This window comes from Callithrix jacchus, chromosome 1, assembly GCF_049354715.1.
Source record: "Callithrix jacchus isolate 240 chromosome 1, calJac240_pri, whole genome shotgun sequence".
In the NCBI taxonomy this organism is placed as follows: domain Eukaryota; kingdom Metazoa; phylum Chordata; class Mammalia; order Primates; family Cebidae; genus Callithrix; species Callithrix jacchus.
The window spans coordinates 125,309,028-125,333,440 of NC_133502.1; the positions used below are offsets into that span (position 1 = coordinate 125,309,028).

Genomic DNA, 24,413 nt, shown 5'->3' on the forward strand with positions numbered 1-24,413 from the left:
TCCCTTTATTCCAGCTGTGAGAGCAGGGGCTTAGGAGTCCCACGAATCAGGGTTAAAATCCAGTTCATGTAATATGCTAGCTCTTTGGCTTTGGATGGGTTGTTGAACTTCTCAGAGCTTCGGTTTCTTCCTCTGTAACCCATAGAGAGTGGTTGTGAGGACATGTGTATTAAGCTTTAAGCACAGTGCCTAGCTCATACTAAGCACTCTATGAATGGCAATGACTATTAGTTTTGGGTTTTGTAGGGTTTTTTATGTATCTTTGTAAGAAGCTGTCCTTGATTGGAAGATGTAGATGATTTGGGTGCACTTTAGAAAACTGTGTTGTCACCTTTTTTTCCTGAAGAAAAGACAGGCTCTGTTATAGAGGAAAGGGGCTGCCCAGTCTAGACCAAGAATGCTCAGCCTTCATTATCTCCTCCTGTTAGCGCTAATCCTTGGGAGGATGAGCATTTTCTATTGGTTAAGAGAAAAGCCAGCACAGTTCAGCAAACATTTACAAAATTCTTACGTATCACAGGTTCTGGAGAAACACTAAAGTCTAGGACATAGTGAGCTTCTAAGGCACTAAGAGCTTCTTAGGAAATCAATATACAAACAGATTGTTACAAGGCGGAGTCATGACGGCCATGTTAGCTATATCAACCATGTCTTATGGGAATGCAGACATGATTGATTCACCTAATCCGGGTTAGAGAAGGTGACCTTGAGAAGGTAACCACTGAGCTGAATCTCTTGGTCTTAGAACTGGTAAAGTATTTTTTCGTAAAAATCTAATTAAACATGTTATTGGTATACTACTTAGATATTCTCCCAGGGTCCCAATCCAGGCTTTTCAAGTGACCTCAGGGCTGATATGTGTCCTGCCTCTGTCCCCTTTCAGTCTTCCAGGTGAGCCTAAAATTGCTTGATTCCACTGTATAAGAGTATCTCTAGTAACTCTCAATTACGAGGAAGTGATAAGTTTTTTTCCTGTAACCACGAAATGCAATAATCATTATGCCAACTGTTAAAAATGGATCAAATTAATTTACTGTAGGTTTTACTAAACCTTTGTCCCTATGGACAACACTGGAACTTGAAGCCTAACAATTTATCTATAGCTTTCATGTGTTCTTCGAGGTACCATGTTACCTCAGACACTGCTCATGGCTCAGGACATACAAGAGAGAGACCTAGAAGATAGGGCAGCATATTTATGTTGCATTTCAGATAATGGTGAAAAACTGTGGAAGACAGAAGGACCATGTGGTTCCCACAGTCTCAATGACTCGCTGTCTCCCTCAGCTATAAACCCAAGAACTCTTGGGTTAAAATGTTTTGTAAAGTTCTCCAAGTTCTGTGAAATAGGTGTTACATAAGCACAAGGTACTGAATTATTGCTCTCTCCTTATTTCTTCTTTTAAGGCATCCCTTCATCCCTTGCCACATGAGATATTTCAGACAGTTTGTTTTCAGAGACCCACTATCTGATCTGTCTTGCTTATTGTGCAGATGTCATTGGAAGATTTGCTTCACACAGAGAAACAGCAATCTACAGGGATATCTCCAATGGGAAATGGATATTCAAGTTGTTTTGAAATTTAAAGAGTAAAAGTGTCAGTAATATACTCTGGCATCAGTAAAACCCCACGTGTCAAATGTGGGTTACTCCTTTATTAGAGTCAAAAGTGTAAATGGGAGGACACTGCAGATCATTACTGAACATGCTCAAGATGCTCTTTGAGAAATCAGATGACATTTTTACATTTTTTTTTTTTTTTTGAGACAGGGTCTTACTCTGTTGCCCAGGCTGGAATGCAGTGATATAATCATGGCTCACCGCAGCCTCCACCTCCTGGGTACATAAGGCTCATGTAACTGCTGTACTTGCTGGGGAAATTCTCTTGAATTAAAAAAAAAATCTCTGTAGGTGGGCAATAGACCCCCATCTCCTTTTATCTTTTCCTGCCTCAACTCTCTCCCCGGACGAGCATGACTACAAAAATCAGAGAATGTGATCACCAGAATTTGTGCAATGTTAAGTTTTCTCAGGCTATAGAAAACCACAGAAGGAAATTGATATAAGCAAGATATTTATTGATGGGAAACCACCACAACTAGACTACTTATCAATGCTCCTTTCATGAGAAAATGATGCCCAAGTTCTAATATGGAGGAGAGGCTGATATGGAGCCAGATCTCCCTCACAAGATGCACCCCACTGTCCAGTTTGACTTTGTGGCTTTCGGGGGTTAGGGAGAATAAATGGTAGGCCATCTGTTTCGCAAGTGAGGGGAGACCGTAAGGTGACAGTTTGGGGGCCAGGAATGCTTCATTTCTCTCTTCTTTTTTGTGTGTTACCTGCTAGGTACTACCATAGGCCTTGGGAAGGCACATCCCAGGCACACCTAGCAACATCTTATGTGAAAATGGACACTGTCAGGCGTTTTATCTTTAATTTAATAGAAATTGACAGTGTAACTGACCCATGGTGGAATGAAGTGAAACCACATGTGGGCTGGATTGACCCTTCCTTGAGCTAGAAAAGCAAAAGTGCTGTTTTCCAGCTCACCCTTGCATAGCTACCTCCTCCAGGAGGGTAGCTCTGCATGACAAGGCTGGCAAGAGGTCGACTGCTTCTTACCACACGTGGTCTTACTGCCGTTATGTGTTTATATGTGTGCAGAAAGTGAGAAGTCCTGTGGATTATATTCCTTTCTCTTAACATATCCAAAAATAGTGTGCTGAAGTCTGATGTACTTGAGGATAATATCTTGCTACATTATTTCATTCTCAAGTGTGTAAAATTCTCTTTCAATGGTTTCTCTGTGCAGAGGTAAACTCTAAATGGAAGCCTACCCCAACATTTATGCCAGTTCCGTAACTGTGTAATTATTTGCTACTTACCATATTTTGGGAGCTCCCAAACCTTCCCCTGTGAACAGACTAGTATGTGAAATAGATGCATTTTCTGAATGTCAAATGTATCCACTTGTCCATATAGAACTCTCTCTGCCTGAAAGGCCAATTAAAAAGGTGAAGTACAAGGAAGACATCCACTCCAGAGCCCCATGCCCCTGCCAAATAATATGGATGGGTCACATCACTTCACCAGTGAGTCCACAATCTTCAGGTGGCCTTGGGATTCCCTCACTTCTGGTGATTGAGGGATCATGGTCACATGAAGAACTTGGTGCGCGTCAAACTCTCATCTCTTCCCTATAGGCGTTATTAGTGCTATTAGTCCTATCAATACCAAAAGATCATATGGCTTCATTCTTTACATTCCAAAAAGCCAGAATGGTAAGAAGTTTAGCTGACAGATATGTCTAGACACTAAAGATATGACAAATGAGTCTCCCTTAGTGACTGGACTTGTAGAATCCCAGGATGTAACTCAGTTAAATTCTCCCATTTGTCTGTGAGAAGAGAGAGGCCAAAGTTATTAAGCAACTTGCCCAAATAGGCACTGAATGGCAAAGCTCAAAGCCTGAAAAGTAATGTTTTCCAATTTTGAGCTCAGTGTTTGTCATAAACCAGAAGAACCAAGAACTACTTTAGTGAATTGGAATGTAATATCTAGAGCCAGACTTCCTGAGTTCAAATCCTGGCTCCAACCACTTACTGACTATGTCCTTGAGCAAGTCACTTAACCCCTCTCAGTCTCTATTTGCTTATCTATAAGATAAAGATTTTTAAAAGTACCTACCTCATAGGAGTTTTGTGCAGATAAATGAATATATGTAAAGCATTTATGTAAGTTCCTGGTTATTTAATAATAGTTTCTATATTAGAGTGTTTCCGTTGCTAAAAATTCACTAAGAGTTGGACTCAGGTGATAGAATAGGAGACCCAGATGGTCACTAGACTTCATATATTTTTCACTAGGATAAGAAAGGATTTTCTTAAAACCCTGCTGTGAGAAGTTTTTGTGCTTTCTCTGTATCTTAGTCTTTAAAACTATGGAAATGAATTGAGTATGATATGCACAGCTAAGATACCAATTACCCCAAGTAAAAATCTTTTATGCTTTCCTAACATATGCATATCTATCAATAAGGAAAGCATTCCTTGCTATTTGAGAGTAAAGAGTAGAGGGTAAGGGGTCAACTGGACAATGAGAGCAGCAAAGAAAGAAGATGGTTGCATTCACAGAGCGTGAGGACTTTTCTAGTAAGTTAGTATAAATGAATGAGAGTCAAGAAATAGGAAATCAGCTGACCTCCATGTGGCTTGGGGTAAAAACACTCTCCATGTTTTTTTGCAAGTTGTATGGAATTCAGTACAGCCATACCTAGTGCCTAGCAAGCACCCGATAACTACCGGAAGTGTTCTTATTCAGAATTTAGTTGCTGGGTTGCCCCACTGTTTCTGTTTTCCTAGCTGGAAAAACAGATCATATGCTCTGAGGATCAGAGGGCCACTGGAAAATATTCCATGGCCTAGAGAATGTGAGGCTGCATGAAGCAAAACAGTGAAATACTGTAAATGTGGGAAGCACGCAAAATTAAATAGACAAATAAGTACTCTAACTTGGGTATAGCAATAGCAGTAATTCCAAGGATAAGCAAAAAGGCACTCCAAAGACCAATTTTTTCTATTTTTCTCTCTTGTGTATGAGAGATAATATTACCACAACAGTGACAACAACAATGATGGCAGGTACCGCATAATATTTTGTTTTCAACACCTGTTCAAGCTAGAGGCTAGCAGAGAAAAACGCAATTAAGAACTCTCAGTAGTCAGACTACTCAGGGTCAAATCTTGAATCTCTTACAACTAGCTATGTGAACTCAGTCAAGTTATGTCAATTGCCCTAAATATATATTGGTATAATGGTAGTACCTAGATTTTAGGGCTGCCATGAGGATTAGTGCATGTGAAGTTCTTATAGCAGTACCCAGCACATAGCAAGCACCCTGTAACTACCGGAAGCTATTAGTGTAATTACTGTTGTCGTTGTCCTTATTTTATAGATAAACGAGTTGGCGTTCAAAGAGGGTAACTTTCCCAAGGTCATAAAACACAGATGGAAGTAGACGGTTTGTTGAAATTCAAAGTTCTGGGCCAGTCTGGTTCTTGACATTGTGCTCACATGTCTCCTACTTAGTAAACATAACTTGGGGATTTAGGCCAATTCATGAGTTCTATCAGATCCAAGTGTGTTTAAAAATAGTGTACCAGGGATAAAAGTCCTAGCAATAAATGAGAATCATGGATAATCAAAAACAAATGAGGGATTTAATAAGCCAGTATAAATCCTAATATAAGGGTTTCAATTTATTCAGGCTTCAGCCTGATAATAATCCCTTAACTCGCCCTGAGTTAACAAAACATCAAAGAGTAAAACGTGCATTCTACATGAAGAGATCTTTGAAGCTAACTTGAAAAATCAGTTTAGGTCATTTTTGTGTGGTCATATATAAAAACATTCGTGGAAGGCCTCATTCTCTCTCCCCAAGTCAACACCCTTCAGGGGTAGAAGGTGTATGGGCTGCTGTTCCCCATGTCCTATAAATAGAACATCTGTGTGAGTAGGAAACTTGTGCAAACAGCAGGCACTGCCTGCAGGAGCATGTATGTGTGTGCATCACGCATAGACATGTATGTCAATGTCTCTGTATATGTGTGTGTCCATGTCTAATATCTGTGTGTGTGTGTGTGTGTGTGTGTGTGTGTGTGTCTCCCCGACACTAAGGGAATTAATCATACCTACATCAATAGCTAGCTGCTTCCTCTCCTGTCTTTTCACATATCAAACTCCTGAGACAGAGACAGGGAGATCTCTCCAGGGGAAATGTCTTCATCTTTTGCATTCCTTGGCCAAGCCAGGCTTGAATTGGTTTCACAATCTGCTTAAGCAGGGCAGAGGGCCCATGTGAAGCACCATGTCACCCTGTGCTGTGTCCTGCCAAACTTCTCACTGAGGCTGGCAAATCTCAGGACAGGCAGAAAAGGAGCTTGCTGGCCATTCCAGCACTCAGCAGATTAGGGGAGGCCAAGGAGCCTAATCCATAGGCTGAGAGCTTGAAAGGTAGTGAGCGGAAGTCACCCTCGTCATTAAGGGTTTGGCTGCCCAAAGCGCCTCTGCTTCCCAATCTCCCCCAACCCCCATCCACCCTTTGTAATTACATCAAGGACAGAAAAGAGGAGCAAGAACTAGAGTTTTCCAAGGATTTACTAGGCTTTCTACTCAATGTTCTTTCCTTTTTTTTTTTTTGAGACAGAGTCTCTCTCTATCACCCAGGCTGGTGTGGCTTGATCTCAGCTCACTGCAGCCTCGACGTCCCGGGTTCCAGCAATTCTCCTGTCTCAGTCTCCTGAGTAGCTGGGATTATAGGCACACACCATGCCTGGCTAATTTTTGTATTTTAAGTAGAGACTGGGTTTCACCATTATGGCCAGGCTGATCTTGAACTCCTGACCTCAGGTGATCTGCCCGCCTCGGCCTCCCAAAGTGCTGAGATTACAGGTATGAGCTACCACACCCCACCTCAATGTTCTTTCTAGCCCTGGACGTGGGAATTTCAAAATCCCACTTCCCTGAATGCTTCATGAAAGCATTCTTATACCTCATTCTGCCTGGAATACCTTCTTTTTACTTCTGCCTTTGCCTGGCTACTGCTTATTGACCTGTCAAGACGCAGTCCACATATCATCAACTCTAGGAAGCCTTTGATGATACTGCCTCATTCCTCTCAACTCCCAATCTATGATTCTGTCATAGACTGTGCTTATCTGCTTCATAGACTAGAGTGTGTACCCCCAGGAAGTAGGTTTGAGGTCTGACTCATTTACTGCTCTGTCCCCTCACATAGAGCCTGGCACACAAAAACTGCTTAATAAATGCTAATTTAATGGATAAATAAATGAATAGCATTTGTTACAGTATCTTATAGTTGTCTCTATAAACCCTTAAAATCAAGAGTATTTTTGAAAATCTCTATGTCCCAATCATTCAGCATAATTCTCAGTACATACTAGGTTTTCAGCAAGTAAATGCATGAATACGAGTACACATACATATGTGGGTGGCTAAATAGATGGGCAGAATTAAAAATAAAGTCTGTAAAACTGCAAAGACAATTATCACGAAAGGAAAGAGGAGGCAGAATCTTATAGAAGATAATGGGATCAGAACTGTGGATCCTGCCGTAAAGACTGGCCTTCCCAGGCATTTCACTTGTAGAAAAAAACTCCTGAATATAACTGTCCAGAAAGATTTCTATTTGCAGTGTAAATAGATGGATTAAAAACTACTCACAAGAACTAACTCAAGGGAGTGTATTAATCTGCTGGGACTACCATAACAAACAAACTGGGTGGCTAACGTCTGAAATCGAAGTGTGGACAGAGCAATGGTCCCTCTAAAACCAGTAGTAGGGGCCTTCCTTGCCTCTTCCTCACTTCTGATGGTCTGCCAGCAATCTTTGGTACCTGTCAGGTTATGAATGTGTCTTTTTAATCCTCCTTTGCATGGCCAACTTCCCCTCTGTGAATCTATGAATTTGCTTCTAGCTTTTCTGGTCTAGGGTGTTCTCCATGTTCCTACTTCAAGATCAAGGTCTGATTCAAGCCCTTCTTCTTCCAGCAGTATTGCCCTCACCATCTCATCTCATTCAATGCTACGCTCTGTGCAATTTTATTGGATTTATTGCCATTTACATTCTGCAATACTTCCAATCGTCTTCTCCTCTGTGTGTCTGTCATGGTGTCCAGATTTCCCCTTTTCATAAGGATACCATTCCTGTTGGATTAGGGTCCACCTTAGTGATCTCATTTTAATGGAATTATCTCTGCAAAGAACCTATTTCTAAATAAGGTCACATTCTGAGGTACTAGGAATTAAGATTTTAATATTTCTTTTGCAGGAACACAATTCAGTCTTTAATGGAGATAAATACTTAGGTTTGTAGGGTTTTAGTGAGGAATGCCACCTACAAATCAGTAAATGATAGAGACATTTATGGCCTGATTGGATGAGTGCCAAATAATTTTCTTAATCCCAAAACACTTGATCCTAAATCTTAAGTGTCTTATGGTCTACTTGGGATGATAACCAGGGGAAAAAACATTCAAGTAAATTTAATTGTGTCAGATTAGATGCTGTTGAGCAGTTTACTTAGAAAGCTGTGTAGTAAGCATTGTAGAATGTAAATGGCAGTAACTCCAGTAGAATCGCAAGGAGGGTACAGTTGATGTGAGCTGGGATGGTGAGGGAAATCTTACTGGAAGAGGAAGGGCTTGAATCAGAACTTGATCTTGAGGTAGGAACATGGAGTCAGGAGAAGCTGGAAGCAGATTCACAGATGTGAAAGGAACATGGTGTATTGGGAAGCCAACAAGTGGCTGAGACTAGCTGAAGCTCACTCTGTATAAAGGAGGTTAATTCTAGAAAAGAAAAAGGGTTCATTTAGTGGAAGGCTTTGAGTGTGAGGATGCTAATCAATTACTATAGAGACAAACTGGAATAAAACCCAAAAGATGGTATTAGAGAGAGAAGAAACACAACAGATGACATCATTCATGATCTAAGTAATTTCTTCTATGATCTTGACCACAAGGAGAACCACCCTGGAACTATTTCTAACAAGAAACTTCTACCTAGAAATCTAGACAAACTACCTAAAATATCAAACTCCTGGGAGTAACTTTGCAGATCATCTACCCTACTAACTTGTTTCTCAAGAAGCTCCAATCTGAAATCTGAATTAGAAGAGCCAGCAGGAATTCTAGCTCATTTTAATGTGCTATCACCTAGAATCACAAAATGGGAACTAGAGCTTCAAAGTTGTTGCTGTCGTTGTTGTTGTTTTGAGATGGAGTCTCACTCTGTCACCCAGGCTGGAGTGCAGTGGTGCAATCTTGGCTCACTGCAACCTCCACCTGCTGGGTTCAAGCAATTCTCTACCTCAGTCTCCCGAGTAGCTGGGATTACAGGCATGCCCCACCACAACCGGCTAAGTTTTGCATTTTTAGTAGAGACGGGGTTTCAACACCTTGGTCAGGCTGTTCTTGAACTCCTGACCTCAACCTGCCTCAGCCTCCCAAAGTGCTGGGATTACAGGCATGAGACACCGCACCCGGCCTGGAAGTTTTAATGAAATCAGTCTGTGTGTAGGTGAACAGGCACATGACTGGTTTTGGACAGTGGAGTGTCATAGAAAATTGTGTTGGAGTGAGGGAAGGCTGAAGACACCTTATGTAATTGGACCTGGTTCTGGTGTTATTCTGCTGTTTGGCTTGCTCTGTAAAGGAAGTAGGTTTAGATGTAAATGGCATGCTTGTAATGAGATGGTAAATGTATATCTTACTGCAAGTGCCTTTTTTAAAGAGCTATTCACTAATTTACGAAATAGCAAAGAAGGCTTGACAAGAGTCATATATAATGTTGGTAACCTTGATTTGATTCTTTAAAAATTTATTTTAGAGATGATTTAGAAGGTGTGGCAAATTGGCATGCCAAACTGTTTTCAAGTGGAAATGAGTGCTTTGCCACTTCAGGTGTTTGGTAATCTTGGCTATCACTATTTTTGTGGAGCCAAAACCTCACAGCATGCAGGCAGACTTCCAAGAGAAGTGTGGCTCTATCTGCTATTTCCTGAGACATGCAAGTTACTATTTGATAGACAGCCCCAGTTCTCATGGTGTGATTTATCATACATGTTTCTGGTTAATTTTTGGCCTTCAAACATATTTTTGCTCTCTAATGTCTAACATCTCCTTTGATCTTTTACTTTATTTTTTTTTTAGGTCTCTTTTAAGGGTTTTTTAGAACACAGTGGTTGTAAGTGAGGAATAGCAAGTCCATCTGCAATCCCTGGGTATAACTGCTTTTCTGACCTTGTCCATTTCCTTCTCTCTGTAACTCTTCGTGATTCACTCCTCCAGTCCTTAAGAGACTTAGCAGGGTAGAAGAGTAACCCAAGTGCCCATCCCAACTTTGGAAAATCACTTGTTTCTCTGAGCCTCAGCTTGCTTGTCCATAAAATGGAGATGATAATGCCTGCTTGCTTACTTCAGAGTTAGGAGGATGAAGTGAGATAACATAAACAGTCTTTGGGAAGCGCAATTGATCAGGTAAATGCAAGTAGTTATAAGCACCACACTGCACATTTACTGAACTCTTGCAGTCCTCATGGTTTAGCCAAGCAGTTTAGCAATTCACTCCTGTTACCCAACATTGTTTGCTGCCTCCTGGGCATTTGTCTGCTTTCTCCATCTTTCCTGAAAGCATCTTGAAGGTGGTAAGCACGGTTTCCACTTCTGGATCTGTCACAGTGCTTAACAATGAATGTTTAAATGATAAACTAAGCTGGACGGGTCACAAACGCCCTTCTCCTCAGTCTCTAAATCCTATGACTACTTTCTCTGACTGACTTTAGGAAGCTGCCTCACTCTACTTACTTGTTTCCTATCTGCATAATAATCATCTCTGTATTCAACAAATATTTACTGAGTATGCAGTAATAACAGTTCACACTGGCTAATAGCTATAGAGCCCTGCACCTGTGCCAAGCACTGGGCTTCACCCTTTACATGGAGATTCTCGCTTGAACTTCATAACAACCCTGGGAAGTAGATATTGCCATTATTCCCATTTTAAATATGAGTAAACTGTCAAATAACTTTCCCAAGAGTATTCATCTGCAGGGTGGCAGAGCACAAGTCATTCACCAACAGTCTGATCATAGAGTGTGAGGTCCTACATTATGCCTCAGTATCTGGAGCATTTCTTCAGTCTTCTGTCTTTCATATAGTTGACATTTTTGAAGAGTACAGGCCAGTTACTTTGTAAAATATCTTTCCATGTGTGTTTGCTTGATGTTTTCTTGTGATTTTTGAATTTTTGACAGAAATAACACAGAAGTGTGTTATGTTCTCAGTACATCATACAGGAGACAGATGATGATGATGTGCCTCATTACTGGTGACATTCACTCTTATCACTTGGTTAAGATGATGGTCAGCCAGGTTTTTCCACTGTAAAATTAATAAATATATTGCAATAATAAGTAACAAAGGAGTATTTTATAGGGGATAATATGAGCTAAGTAAATAGCCTGTTCATCATTAACTTTTGACCCACTAGATTTAATATCAATTGATGATTACTGCCTGAGTCAATTATTATTTTGATGGTTGCCAAATGGTAACTTTCTAAATTCTGTTATTACTTCCAGATTATTAATAGGTATTCTACAGTAAGGTAGTTTTCTCTTCTCTCCTATTTATTTTATTTTATTTTATTTTTTGAGACGGAGTTTCACTGTTGTTACCCAAACTGGAGTGCAATGGCACGATCTCGGCTCACCGCAACCTCCACCTCTGGGTTCAAGCAATTCTCCTGCCTCAGTCTCCCGAGTAGCTGGGACTACAGGTGCACACCACCATGCCCAGCTAATTTTTGTATTTTTAGTAGAGACGGGGTTTCACCTCATTGACCAGGATGGTCTCAATCTCTTGACCTCGTGATCTGCCCACCTCGGCCTCCCAAAGTGCTGGGATTATAGGGAGCCACCACACCCGGCCCTCTCCTATTTATTTGTTTATGAATTTCCCCTTTGCTCCAAGGGTTAAAATCTATTACTGTTGAATTGTCCCAGTCAGGACCAGCAAAAGCCCTTTCAAGCTGGCCTCTATGTCCTTTTGACATATACCCCATCATTCTTTGAGCATGTCTCAATTTTCTGGTACAAGATACTATTTCAGGTTCATTTTTCATTCTCCCAATTCCTGCCCAGAAGTCAGCTATTTCTACAGAAACTGATTCCTTTTAGTGGAGAATGGTGTTTAGAACCCAAGAGCTTGGTACTTGATTTGCTTGATACTACTGGGATGTCATCTTCTAGGCCTTTCAGAGAGAGCTAGGAAATACTGTACACATATATGTATAGTTGTATATACTCATTTATATAGGTTGATATATCTGTGCCTATCCATCTATTAAAAACCATGAGTTCATACTGCTTGCAACACCAATTCACTTCTACTAGATTTATCTTAGTCTTTCCGTTTTGCATATTTGTAACTCTCCCCTCTGACAATAAGAAATCTGGCTCCCATTATTTTTATATATTTATATACTTGTTCAGTCCTCCCTGAGTATTTGACTCCCAGCTGTCCTGGCCGAGTACTGAACCCTCTCCCAGGCCAGTGGACCACTCCCCACCAAATCTCATGTTAAAGTTTAGTCCCTACCAAGTGGAAGAGGAATGGAAGGAACAGGAAGAAGTTAAGGCCAGTTCGAAAGTTTAGCTCCAGACATGCAGTACCCCGTTGCCCCCAGGGAGCAAAGCTGAGCCCTGGACATACTAGCTCATCGCCTCCACTGAAAGCTTAGCTTTGACTCCAGTGGAGGTTTTTAATGGGACAAAGTAAGGTGACCAGAGTCACATTTTTGAGAGACATTTTGGTGGCTGTGGGCTAGAGATAAACTGGAAACTGGGAGATGTAGAGATAAATTGGGAGCCGCTAGTGAGAATCCAAGAAACTGGAAGTGGGATGCATCCCAGGCCCTGTATGTGCCCTCCTTAGGCTTTCTAGAGCTGGCATACTCAGTGGTATCTGCTTTATCATTATCGGATTGCTGTCCACCTCCTGACCTCAGAGGCATTCTAAGGGAAACAAATATCTTTGGAAGACAAGATCACAGGATACAAGTGTTGGGCAGAAATGTCAAGCTAGAGGGTTACACACGAGTTTAAAAATACTTCTAACCAATAACTTCAGTTTATAATAACCTCAGTTTCCTCCAAGTCAAAACTTCACTTTAAATTTCAGAATAAAGAAACAAGTCTACTTTGCTATAAAAGTGGAGGTAAAAGAAGGTTCTTAGGGCATAATCGCTCAGGGTGGGGAGGGTCTGCCATTAGAAATTATGAACATTTATACCAGCAGCAAACAATGAGTTGCTGGAGGCAACAGTCATTACCCTCTCTGAAAGAGCGGAGGAGAAAAACCTTGGCAACTCACATAATGAGCCCTTGTCCAAAGGAAGGCAAAAAAAATTCCACCTTTTGTATAGCTAATACAAACACAAGCTGCCAAGAAGGCCCAACCACCATGGGTTCTTGATTGCCTATATTAACTCTGATGGCCACCTTTACAAAAAGCTAACACATCTTGGGGAAGACCACACTCTGCCTTTGCCCATTTGGCTGCCAAGTACATGGCTGCTTTACTGAAATAACAACTGCTAGTGGATTCATGACCCTGGGTGGTATCAGTGTGTTTGTTTCCATTATTTAGAAATAGATCTGTCATTTTGTCATTTGTCACTTTCTGAAACTGTAAGCATCAGGAAGCCCAACATTTGCCACTCAGGTCTGTTAAAACTTTGTTCTACTGGCCTTAAGAGAGAGTATGATATAATTATTAGGTATGCAGGAGCCAGGCCACCTGAGTTTTAATGCTGCTTCTCTTGTTTACTAGCTGTGTGACTTTGGACACGTTACTTAACCTCTCAGAGTCTCTGTTAGCTCACCCTGTAAAATGGGGAAACTTATAGTACCTTTATCACTGATAAGGAAGTCAATATATGTTCCCACATCTTGGGTAAGCTAAGTCCTGGGCTCTGCTGAGACATCAGTGAATAAGACTTGGATCATGCAGAACTCAGGCTCATAAATCCACGGAGTTGGCCCCGTGATGAGAAGCAGCCCCATTCTCAGTGCCTCTGTGTGCATGTCATGGTGGCTTTGGGTGTGGCACAGGTGGCATGGCATTGAGGGATACCCAGCAGCAGGCATTCCAGGCCATGATTTGACTTCTCCAGGCCTCAGCTCCTGCTTGTTAAAATGGAGAGGATAATAGTACCTACCTCATGAACCTGTGGAGAGGAATAAAGCGGGTAATGCACTTAAAGCAAGGGGCACAGAATCTGGCTCATTTAAGTGCTATATAAATGTTAGTATTACTATTATTATTGGCAACCATGTGTGATGTCAGCTGGATTGTGGTCACGTCACAGTTTATAGCTCATGCAGGGCTAAGGGTGTTCTGCACAACCCAAGTTCAGGGGCCGGCCAGAGTGACAGGACCACAGTCTAGTAGGCTAGACTTTGGGCAGAACTCCAACACTGCCCAGGAAACAAAGTAGAAATCAGGAAGCAAAGTTGAAAGCTTAAAATCCAGTTAAAAGGACAGGCCAATCCAGGCACACTTGACGCTGGGCAAAGGGCAGAAAGACCAATTCCAGCCATTAAGGTGGAGGGAGACCCTCTGTCTCCTGCCTGCCCTTGGTCAGTTGCTCCAGGACTGGGCAGCATCAAGCCAGGAGGGCTTCCGCTATGATCTGTCAGCTCATGGAGGTTTTCCTGCAAGCAGGTTTTGACAAAAGGGACAGAAACATGGAGAAGAAAGGCTCAGAGGAAAGAAAGCAGTATAGTAAAAGAATGCTGGGGAAACCAGCCTCCCAAATATTTTGGCCAAGAGCCCAACCATGAAGCTCAACACCTGAAGCCTAGGAGCTGAAGGAAACCATAGCAATCATGTTTACCACCCTCCTTATCTAGGGACACAAACCTTTAGCCAAAACCACTGGGACAGATGTGTTTCAGATTCCAGCATTTTTTGTACTTTAGAAAGATGTTAGGATTACCGAGACATAAATTATATAACACCCCTAGCAATTTTCTGAGGAAAAACACTATAATCCACCAGGCTAATCTTGCTGCAGGAAAATGTATAAATATTTATATAAAGTGGGATGCAGCCTGTCAAAAGCATATTAATTCAGGTCCAGTTTGCCATGAAAAGCGTTTACACCACACTGAAGGAAAATGTGTGGTGTTCAGAGCTCCCGGGACCTTGAAGTTGGGAGTGAACAGTTGTATAGAGGGCACAGCTAAGATATCCACCAGCCATGTGACTCATCCAGAGGTGCACACATAGTTCACTGAAAATTCAACTCAGTTTTCACTGCATACTACTGAACATCTGCCAGGTCCCAGTCACCATGCTCAGCACTGAGGTTCTATCGTGTATTCATATTCAGGGCTGCTGTATCAAAGTACCACAAACCAGAGGGATTAAAACAAGAGAAATTTATTGTCTCACGGTCATAAAAGCTAAAATTGAGTTCAAAATCAAAGAGTCAGCAGGACTGTACACCCTCTGAATCCTATAAGGAGAGTCCTTCCTTGCCTCCAGTAGTTTCTGGTGGCTCCTGGCACTCCTCAGCATTCCTTGGCTTGTGGATGCATCACTCCAATCTCTGCCTCTGTTGTCACATGGCATTTTGCCTGTGTGTCTCCCTCTTTTCTTATAAGAACACAGTCACATTGGAGTAAGAGCTCACCCTACTCTAGTATGACTTCATCTTAAGCGATTACATCTACAGTGACTCTATTCCCATGTAAGGTCACGTACTGAGATGCTAAGGGTTAGGTCTCCAACATACTTTTTTTTTTTTTTTTTTTGGAGACACAGTTCAACACATAACAAGTGGTAAACCAAAACAGACATAACCCCATGCCCTCATCAAGCTAGCAGTTGAGTGGGGAAGTCAGATTACAAGTATGTTATGAATTTTCAAATGGGGAAGTATTAGTGGGACCATACAGTAAAAGAATTTTACTCAGTTGAGGGTTTCCTCCCTGAAGAAGTAGCATTTTAAATGGAAATGAAAAGATTAGTAAAAGCCAAGCAAAGAGGGAGAGAAAGCACTAATGCCTTCACTCTCTGATGCCTAGACTAGAGCCCCATCCTCCTTGCACTGGGCTTCTGTAGAAGCCAGGCCCCAGAACCCTAAGGAAGGCCTCTCAGTGTCTCACAGACCACTCATAGCCAAGCTTGCCCCGAGGCTGGCTCCTCCTGGCCTGCAGTTCTTCTCTCAGAAAGAGCCAAAGGCACAGAATGCAGGGATTAGGGCATCAGCACCCAGCAAGACCCAGGCCCACAGTTGCAGCCTCTCTGCAGAAGAGAACATGTTGTTGCATATTGTTGCAGATCATTCTCGTTGCTTTATATAGTCTTGTATGAACATGTCATAATTTTTTATTCATTCATGTGTTGGGGAGAGTCTCTACTTTCCCTTTTTTGGCCTAAGTTGATTAAAATATTTTTGACCCAGAATCAGCGAAGTCTTTAATATACAGATAGCTTCTGTTGACCTCTGTCCTTGAGAATGCAGTGCACTTTTAGCAGGGCAGGCAGATATGTCTGTTTCGTGAGTTTCTCTGAGCAGTGCTCAAGTGGCCTCATGACTGCCAAAAGGCCTCTGCTTCAAGATCCCAGGGGCCAGAAGTGGTGGCAGAGTTTGGGGAAATGAGGATGTAAAGCATCTACTTTGATGAGCGTTAACCCTGGGACAGCATTAGCTGTGTAGGCAGCTACTTTATGAGACATACAAAGAAGGGTCACCAGCATTGGCCATGGCTGGTAGATTTTGTTTTATACCCACAACATTTTAGTATTTCACTTAAGAGTGGAAAGAAAAACTTTTTTGAAGCATAATATGTATAAGAAAAGTAAACACAAATCTTATGTATTCACTTGGTAATTTTTTGTCAAATGAACCCAGATCTAGCATCCAGATCTACAAAACACCCCAGAAGCCTTCCCCACAATAGCCCTCTTCTAGTTTTTACCCACCAAGGGTAGCCAACAGCCGGGCTTCTAACACAGTGGAATAGTTTTGGCTTTTGTACTTATATAAATCACTCAGTATGAGTTTTTGTGTTTGCAGCTTTGTTCAATCAACTTGATGTTTGTGAGATTCATTTATGTTGTTGCTTATTTTTGTAGTTATTCTCATTGCTTTATATAGTCTTTTATGAATATATCATAATTTTTCATTTATTCATATGTTGAATAACATTTGGGTTTTTCCAGATTTGGGCTACGATGGACAGTACTGCCATGGATATTCTTGCATATGTCTTTTGATGAACATATGCAAATTTGGGAGAGGTATATACTTGTATTGGTTGTCTATTGCTGCAAAACAAATTTCCCTCCAAACCTAATACTTAGAATGAAAATAAACATTGATCACCTCTCACAGTCACAGTTCATGTGAGTGAGGAATTTGGAGGCAGTTTGGGCAGGCATTTCTGACTTGAGGTCTTTCCTGAGATTGCAGTTATCTAAAGGCTAGCTTGGGGCCGAATGGTCTGCTTCAAGGTAGCTCACTCACATGGCTGGCAAGTTGATGCTGATTATTGGTGGGGAGGCTGCAGTTTTGCACATGAACTTTTCTTAAGACTGTCTGGGTATTCTCATTACATCGTGGCTGGCTTCCCCACCACCATGAGTGGGCAAAGAGAAAGCGTCAAATTGGAAGCATTAACCCATTTGTGATCTAGCCTTGAAAGTCCCATAGAATCATTTCTGCCTCATTTCATTCATTAGAAGTGAGCCAGCAAGTCCAGCCCATACTCAAGAGTCTGCCTTTAGAAGGAAGGTGTGGCAAATAATGTATGGATGTATCTTAAAACCAATAATGCCACAACATCTTAAAGCTTAGAATTAACTTAAGCTAAGCGCTTGGAAATAAGTTTACAGAAATTTACACAAGGATCTGAAAGAGATATATTCAACCCAGCTTCTCCTCTTCTATTCATTTAAAATTTTGCAAATGTTCACAGGAGAGATTTTAAGGTGTTATTTGGAGACAGCATGGTACAGTGGAAAGTGCAGAGCCAGAAACAACCAAGTCTGAATTCTGAACTCACTACTTACTAATGATGGGTATTTGGACAAATCAGCCTCTTGGATTCTCATGTTCCCTCAACTGTAAAATGAGAATAATCAATAGAGCTTATCTCATATTGTTCTGGAGGTAATTAAATGAGATGATGTGTTAAAGTGCCCTCTTTATGGTAGCTTTCATCGATTTGCTCATTTTATCAGACATTTATTAGCCTAAAAGGCACTCTGATGGACTCTGTGATTGATACAAAACTGACTCAGATGCAGACCCTACATCAGGAGATCTATACTCTAGTAGGGCCCTTGACAGGTAGAATAACCATAATACAGTTGAGAAAATGGTCAGTGTCTGGAGCACGTATGGATACAGTGTTTTAAATATAGATCATATTGGGATATATAGAAATGAAAGATATTTTCAGGGGCAACAAAAGGGCAAAAGATATTCCAAATTAGGAATGCAACTTGCATAAAGACACAACTAGAAAACCATGGGGCATAAATGGAGAATAACAAACAGATTATTACAGATATGGCTAACCTTAGTATAGATGAAAGGAGGTAGTGGAAACAGGTTGGAAAGTTAGTTACATGTCAGAGCAGTAGGAAGAGATTGAGCGCATACGCTTAGTTTTACAGTCTGATGAAAAACATTTAGGTCAAAAAATTTTCAACCAACTTTCAGGACAAAAGCTAGGTGGGAACAGCTGCTAACGGATCCACTTAACATGCTTTTCTTGGCCAACTCCTGTTTGTAAAATCTTTGTGCTTCAAATTGTAAACAGAATTTTCTAAAACTGATCTTTAGAGGATGCTTCTGACCAAGAGCCTGAGCAACTGAGCTTTGTCCTTATCATTCCCAGTTTGGAAGCTGCCTCAGCAGGGAAATTCAGTGGGATTGTTTTTATAGGTCCTTAGCTCACTATAAATGTACTTCTCAAGATTTGGCCCTTTGGAACTGGCCAGTCCATGCACTCAACTCATCCTCATATTTGACTGCTACATATAGATAATGAGCCATTCTCTTCACTTACTTTCCCTCACGAAGATTGATTGATTCAGCAGCTTTCACTTCAGTCACATTATCCAGTCCCAGGCAGTGATGATATTTAAACATAAGACAGAGACGTTTCTATGCAGTGATGGAACTTTGAAGGAAGTTGGAGCCCATGACCTTTTACTTTGAAGCCAAAGAATTACAAGCATTAAATTTTTAGTCTTGCTAAGAATGGGAGCTGGAGAATTTAGCAGAAAGTCCTCTTTAAGCCCCACAATTCAGTATGTGGTGCCCAAAGCCTTTATGTACTCAATCTGTGTCTCTTTTAGCGTTCCCCTCTTATTTTGATGAAGTTTATATGTCCTATCAGAATAAACATGGTTGTAACCGTTATTGGTGATTTTGTAGATAAAAATTGGATATTCCATTTTATCACCCTCTTTCCTTTAATGTAAATGAATTCTAGAGCATTAAGGGAGATGATAGATTCTAGGCTTAGGATAGAGCTGCCAGCCAATCTTGAGCTGGCATTTCCCACATACTCAGTTAGGGGTTTTTACTCCATTAGCAACATTTGAGTTCATGGGAAATGTTCTCTGCACAGGTACTGAGGGTATCCTCTTCCTCTCTGATTTCTTCTCAGGTGGGAAATTGGAAAGTGGAGTCCATGTAGTCTCACTTGCGGGGTCGGACTGCAGACCAGAGATGTCTTCTGCTCCCACCTACTTTCCAGAGAGATGAATGAAACAGTCATCCTGGCTGATGAGCTATGCCGCCAACCCAAGCCCAGCACAGTGCAAGCTTGTAACCGCTTCAATTGCGCCCCAGCCTGGTACCCTGCACAGTGGCAGCAGGTGAGTTCTGAGGTTACTCAACATTGGAGCTTGTCTTTGCAACAGTGATTCAAAAAAGGGATGCTCTCTAGCATGTTTTTGTCCAGGGATGTTAAAGGATGTTCAAGGTCTACTGATTTCTGCCTTCTTTTTTTTTTTCTTTTTTTTATTGCATTTTAGGTTTGGGGGTACATGTGAAGAACATGCAAGATTGTTGCATAGGTACACACATGGCAGTGTGATTTGCTGCCTTCCTCCACTTCACCTATATCTGGCATTTCTCCCCATGCTATCTCTCCCCAGCTCTCCACTCTCCGCTGTCCCTCCCCTATTTCCACCCAACAGAACCCAGTGTTTGATGCTCCCCTCCCTGTGTCCATGTGTTCTCATTGTTCAACACCCACCTATGAGTGAGAACATGCGGTGTTTGATTTTCTGTTCTTGTGTCAGTTTGCTGAGAATGATGGTTTCCAGGTTTATCCATGTCCCTACAAAGGACACGAACTCATTGTTTTTTATGGTTGCATAATATTCCATGGTGTGTATGTGCCACATTTTCCCTGTCCAGTCTATCATCGATGGGTGTTTGGGTTGGTTCCAGGTCTTTGCTATTGTAAACAGTGCTGCAATGAACATTCGTGTGCATGTGTCCTTATAGTAGAACAATTTATAATTCTTTGGATATATACCCAATAATGGGATTGCTGGGTCAAATGGAATTTCTATTTCTAGGTCCTTGAGGAATTGCCACACTGTCTTCCACAATGGTTGAACTAATTTACACTCCCACCAACAGTGTAAAAGTGTTCCTACTTCTCCACATCCTCTCCAGCATCTATAGTCTCCAGATTTTTTAATGATCGCCATTCTAACTGGCATGAGATGGTATCTCAATGTAGTTATGATTTGCATTTCTCTAATGACCAGTGATGATGAGCATTTTTTCAGATTTCTGACTTCTTAGTACTCCCCTAACCTGATTTAAATTCAGATCTTCTAATAACAAATATGCTTTTTCTACTGTATCACACTTCAGTGACCTCCAAAAGCAACTCAGATGACCCATCTGTTTACCTGAGCATATTCATGACAAAGCAGTCACTGAGCTAAGGAAATTTAAAAAAAAAAAGACAACGTGGTAGGTTTTCCATAAAGCTAAATTTGTTCTTAATTTATACCTTTTCTAGTTTTTTTGCTGTTTAAAATTCTAAGAAATGAGGGTAATAGGCAATGATTTTTTTAACATCATTACTTAGCAAAATAAGTAGTTAGAAATGCTGAGCCAATTCCAAATATTTTTATTTTCCTGGTCCTGTGAATTCCAAAAGTCTGGGAACCATTGTTTCAAAACAGGAGTTGAAAAACTGCAGCCCTCAAGCTAATTCTCGCCTGCACCCCTTTTTTTTCCTTTTGTAAATAATATTTTATTGGAACACAGTCACACTCATTATTTTACATACTGTCTATGGCTGCTTTTGCACTTCAAGGGCATGGTTGTGATAGAGAACATATGGCTCATAAAATCTAAAATATATGCTATCTATCCCTTTACAAATAAAATTTCTGATCTTGCACCAGGCATATATAATAATAATAATAACACAACTATTTTATCATAATTTTCTATCTAAAAATAATATGCATTTATCAAACTTTAGGTAAATAATCTTTTTTCATGCCTTTTAAAAACACAGGATTTTAGGTTGATTACATAAAATTTTATTTTGCAATTTGTTCCCTATTAGGACATAAGACACAGCTTTAAAGGGACAACAAAGGTCACCAAAAGTAAGCATGAAAGGTGGAGGGGACATACATCTCCGTTTCACTGAGACAGTTTTTCCACCCTCGGAAGTGTCCCATTTGGGTAATAAATGATGTGGTCATCAGTGGAGAAGGAGAGAGGATGACAGCTCACATACCCTTGCCTTGTGCAGAAGGGGCTCCTGATTCCAGGCAGGAGCCTGTGGCCTCCTCTGTGCTTTTTCCTAATCAGTTGGCAGAGCCCCTTCTTTCTCCTTGCTCCTTGCCCATCTTGGAGCTGTATAGTAAGATGCTCAAAGAATCAAATCCTGGCGAGTAAGCAAAACACAAAATATGAAGCCTCTGGTAACAGACATTAAATACACATTTTCTTTTAGAGCTTAAATGTATATGGCTAAGTTTAATTCCATGCTACTATGGATGATTTGTAGAAATTAAGAGAATGTCATATATTTTGAACACCAATACCAGCACTTAAGAAATATGTATTATCGCACGCCTAGTTGAAGTAAATCCTCACAACAATTCAGTAAAAAATAGGTTTTATTAGCCTTATTTTAGGTTTCAGGAAACTGAGGCAAACACAGTTAGCAAATTTAGGGTTGGCCATCAACTCAGCTTATGTCACCCTTTCCACTATACCAAACCCATGTGTATGGCTACAAAGGCCTTCAGGGGTTAAACATGAACAGTTTTGTTTTACAGATGATGTAACTTTGGCCTAGATGTAGGCTTGCTTAAGATCATAAAGCCTGGACCAGACCCAGGTCATCTGATTTCTAGTGCATTTATACTACCTTACCTCTAATTGGAGAGAGTGTATGACCTTAAACAGCATCATTAACTCATGCCGATCCTAATAAAAGGTGAGGAAGCATCTCACAACCTCCACTGTTGAAATTGTTAAGTCCCTGTATTATTAGTAGCTTGTTGCTATTAGGTACATAGGTTATGGATAAAATGTTTCCTGAATGATGAAATGAATGAGTAGATGAAGAATATTTCTTATGGGTCCTGAAAATGCTGGCTTTACATCTTACTGATTTTTTTTATAGTTATAGGTCTTAATATTGTTCTAGCCTTGAATTGAGTGAAACATCAATGCCTTTTTGATAGCCACACATGCTGCTGAATAATGATGTTGACTCATGAAGCCTTTTCAGTTTTTAGGGCACAGCCACATATATGACCTTTTTTTGGTCAATTGCCACTGCCACCACCTGTATGCCCAGCATCCCTATTTGAAACAGTGGGCTTCCAAAGAATCACTTATTCTTTAATTTTCATCTACCTTGGGCCTGTGAAGATATGAATTTTCTTTGAAAGCTTTTCTATTTCCTTCTATTGCAGAGAAGGCTTGGAGGATGAGTCAGATTTCAGTCCATTTTTCAGGTTGGGAAACCTAGTAGTAAACAAGTGTTTGAAGTTCATCCAAGGGAAACCTAGTAGTAAACAAGTGTTTGAAGTTCATCCAATGAATCAGTGACTACAATTGAATAGGACCCTTAAAAAGTCTCTTCTTTCACACCTGAGACCCAATAATTGTGAAAAACAGTCAAACATAACAAAAAATAACATAGAAAGTGAAGGTCAGCAGTGTTTCTACCCTCCAGAGACAGCCCTTATTAATGATTTGGTGCACAGGGTCTGTTTGTCCAACATGGAGAAACCCCATGTCGACTAAAAAAAAAATACAAAAATTAGCCGGATGTGGTGGCACGTACCTGTAATCCCAGCTACTCAGGAGGCTGAGGCCGGAGAATTGCTTGAACCAGGGAGGCAGAGGTTGCAGTGAGCTGAGATCGTGCACCCAGGCTGGGTGACAGAGCAAGACTCTGTCTTGGAAAGAAAAAAAGAATATTTGATCACTTTTAGGAATCTCTCTAAACCTGGAGTAAACAATAGATCAATTCATCTTACGTTATTTACTAGAATCCAACTTCTTAAGTTTTGTTGGGAAAAATTAGCTAATGCTAACTGCTTGTGAAAAGAAACCATTGTTTATTCTGTGTGATTCAATAAATTCAGAGTAACTCAGCAGTCCCTAGGCTAGTTGGCTGTGGTTTTAGAACCCAGCTTAGTTAGGACACCAGCTGTTGACAATCCATTGCCTGGTTAGCCCTGATTCCTCAACAGTTCTTACTGAGAAAGGGGAACTTGGTGTACACTCACATTGGTCTTTTCCATTTAGAAAGGATCTGCCAGAGAATAATGCTGAGGTGTCCAATCCTTCAACACCCAACTTACAGCCTCTTTCTTATTTATGAAAGGAAAGGAGATGGGGGGGATCACATGTTTCATTTAAAGGAATACAGATAACAACCTGATAGACACTGGGGTTTGAGGGGAGAAACTCTCTCTCATCACTGTGTGAACACAGAGTTATCACTGACTCGATGTGTATGTTTCTTTTTCTGGGGGAAAAAAAGCATAAATTATGTAAGTTGTCGTCTGCCAGATAGGAATGCAACCTCCTTTGTACTTTGTAGAGCATTTGTCTGACAAATGGCAAATAGCCAACGTTTACACATTCTGCAGGTCCAGAGAGGACCTAGCATGGAGTCCAAGTATTGATGTTGCAATTTTGTTGTAGAAACGATTAAGCAGAAATGAAGCAGAAATCTAATTCTAGCTTCGGTCGTGAGGGGGCCATATTTATTTCAGTTCTACCTCTTGTTCAGTACACTGTCCTTTGCTTTTCATCTCTGGTCTGTGGGAAGGATTCATTTCATATTTATCTTTACCAATTTATTAATAGTAAATTGGTAATTTATTATTAATAGTAAATTTAATATCTTGTTAGTTTGTTTTAGATGGCTTTTGAACATTTCTGTGCATTGGTCCTCGGCATTTTCCATAATTTATTAAATACACACATCATCATCATCATCCTCTCTGATGCTGGTTATAAGTGACTTACTGCACACCTCATGAGGGATCATATCACATGGGTGAGTTACAACAGCGTAATTGAGAATCACTGTTACCTATACCACAGCTTAGTCTCAAACACTTTGATCATGACGGTCTACTGCTAGGATTTTTCTCCGTGACTCTAAAGCCAGTACATGTCTTCTTCAGGCCTTCATCCCTCTGTGCATCGCCCCTACCCTGTCTCCAGGCATGGCTCTCCCATCCCTGCTTGTACACTCCTCTGCCCACCTACCCTTTCCCCCTCCCCT

At 40.9% G+C, this 24,413-nt stretch overlaps 1 protein-coding gene across 6 annotated transcripts in view; it reads left to right on the forward strand.

Moving 5' to 3' along the window:
- Nucleotides 1–24,413, forward strand: part of ADAMTSL1 (ADAMTS like 1) — a 1,072,914-nt gene that overhangs the window by 865,541 nt on the left and 182,960 nt on the right. For all 6 annotated transcript variants that reach the window (XM_078369765.1, XM_078369768.1, XM_035306411.3 and 3 more), the window contains one exon: nucleotides 19,278–19,488. In XM_078369765.1, the coding sequence (XP_078225891.1) occupies nucleotides 19,278–19,488 (211 nt within the window). The remainder of the gene's footprint in view (nucleotides 1–19,277; nucleotides 19,489–24,413) is intronic.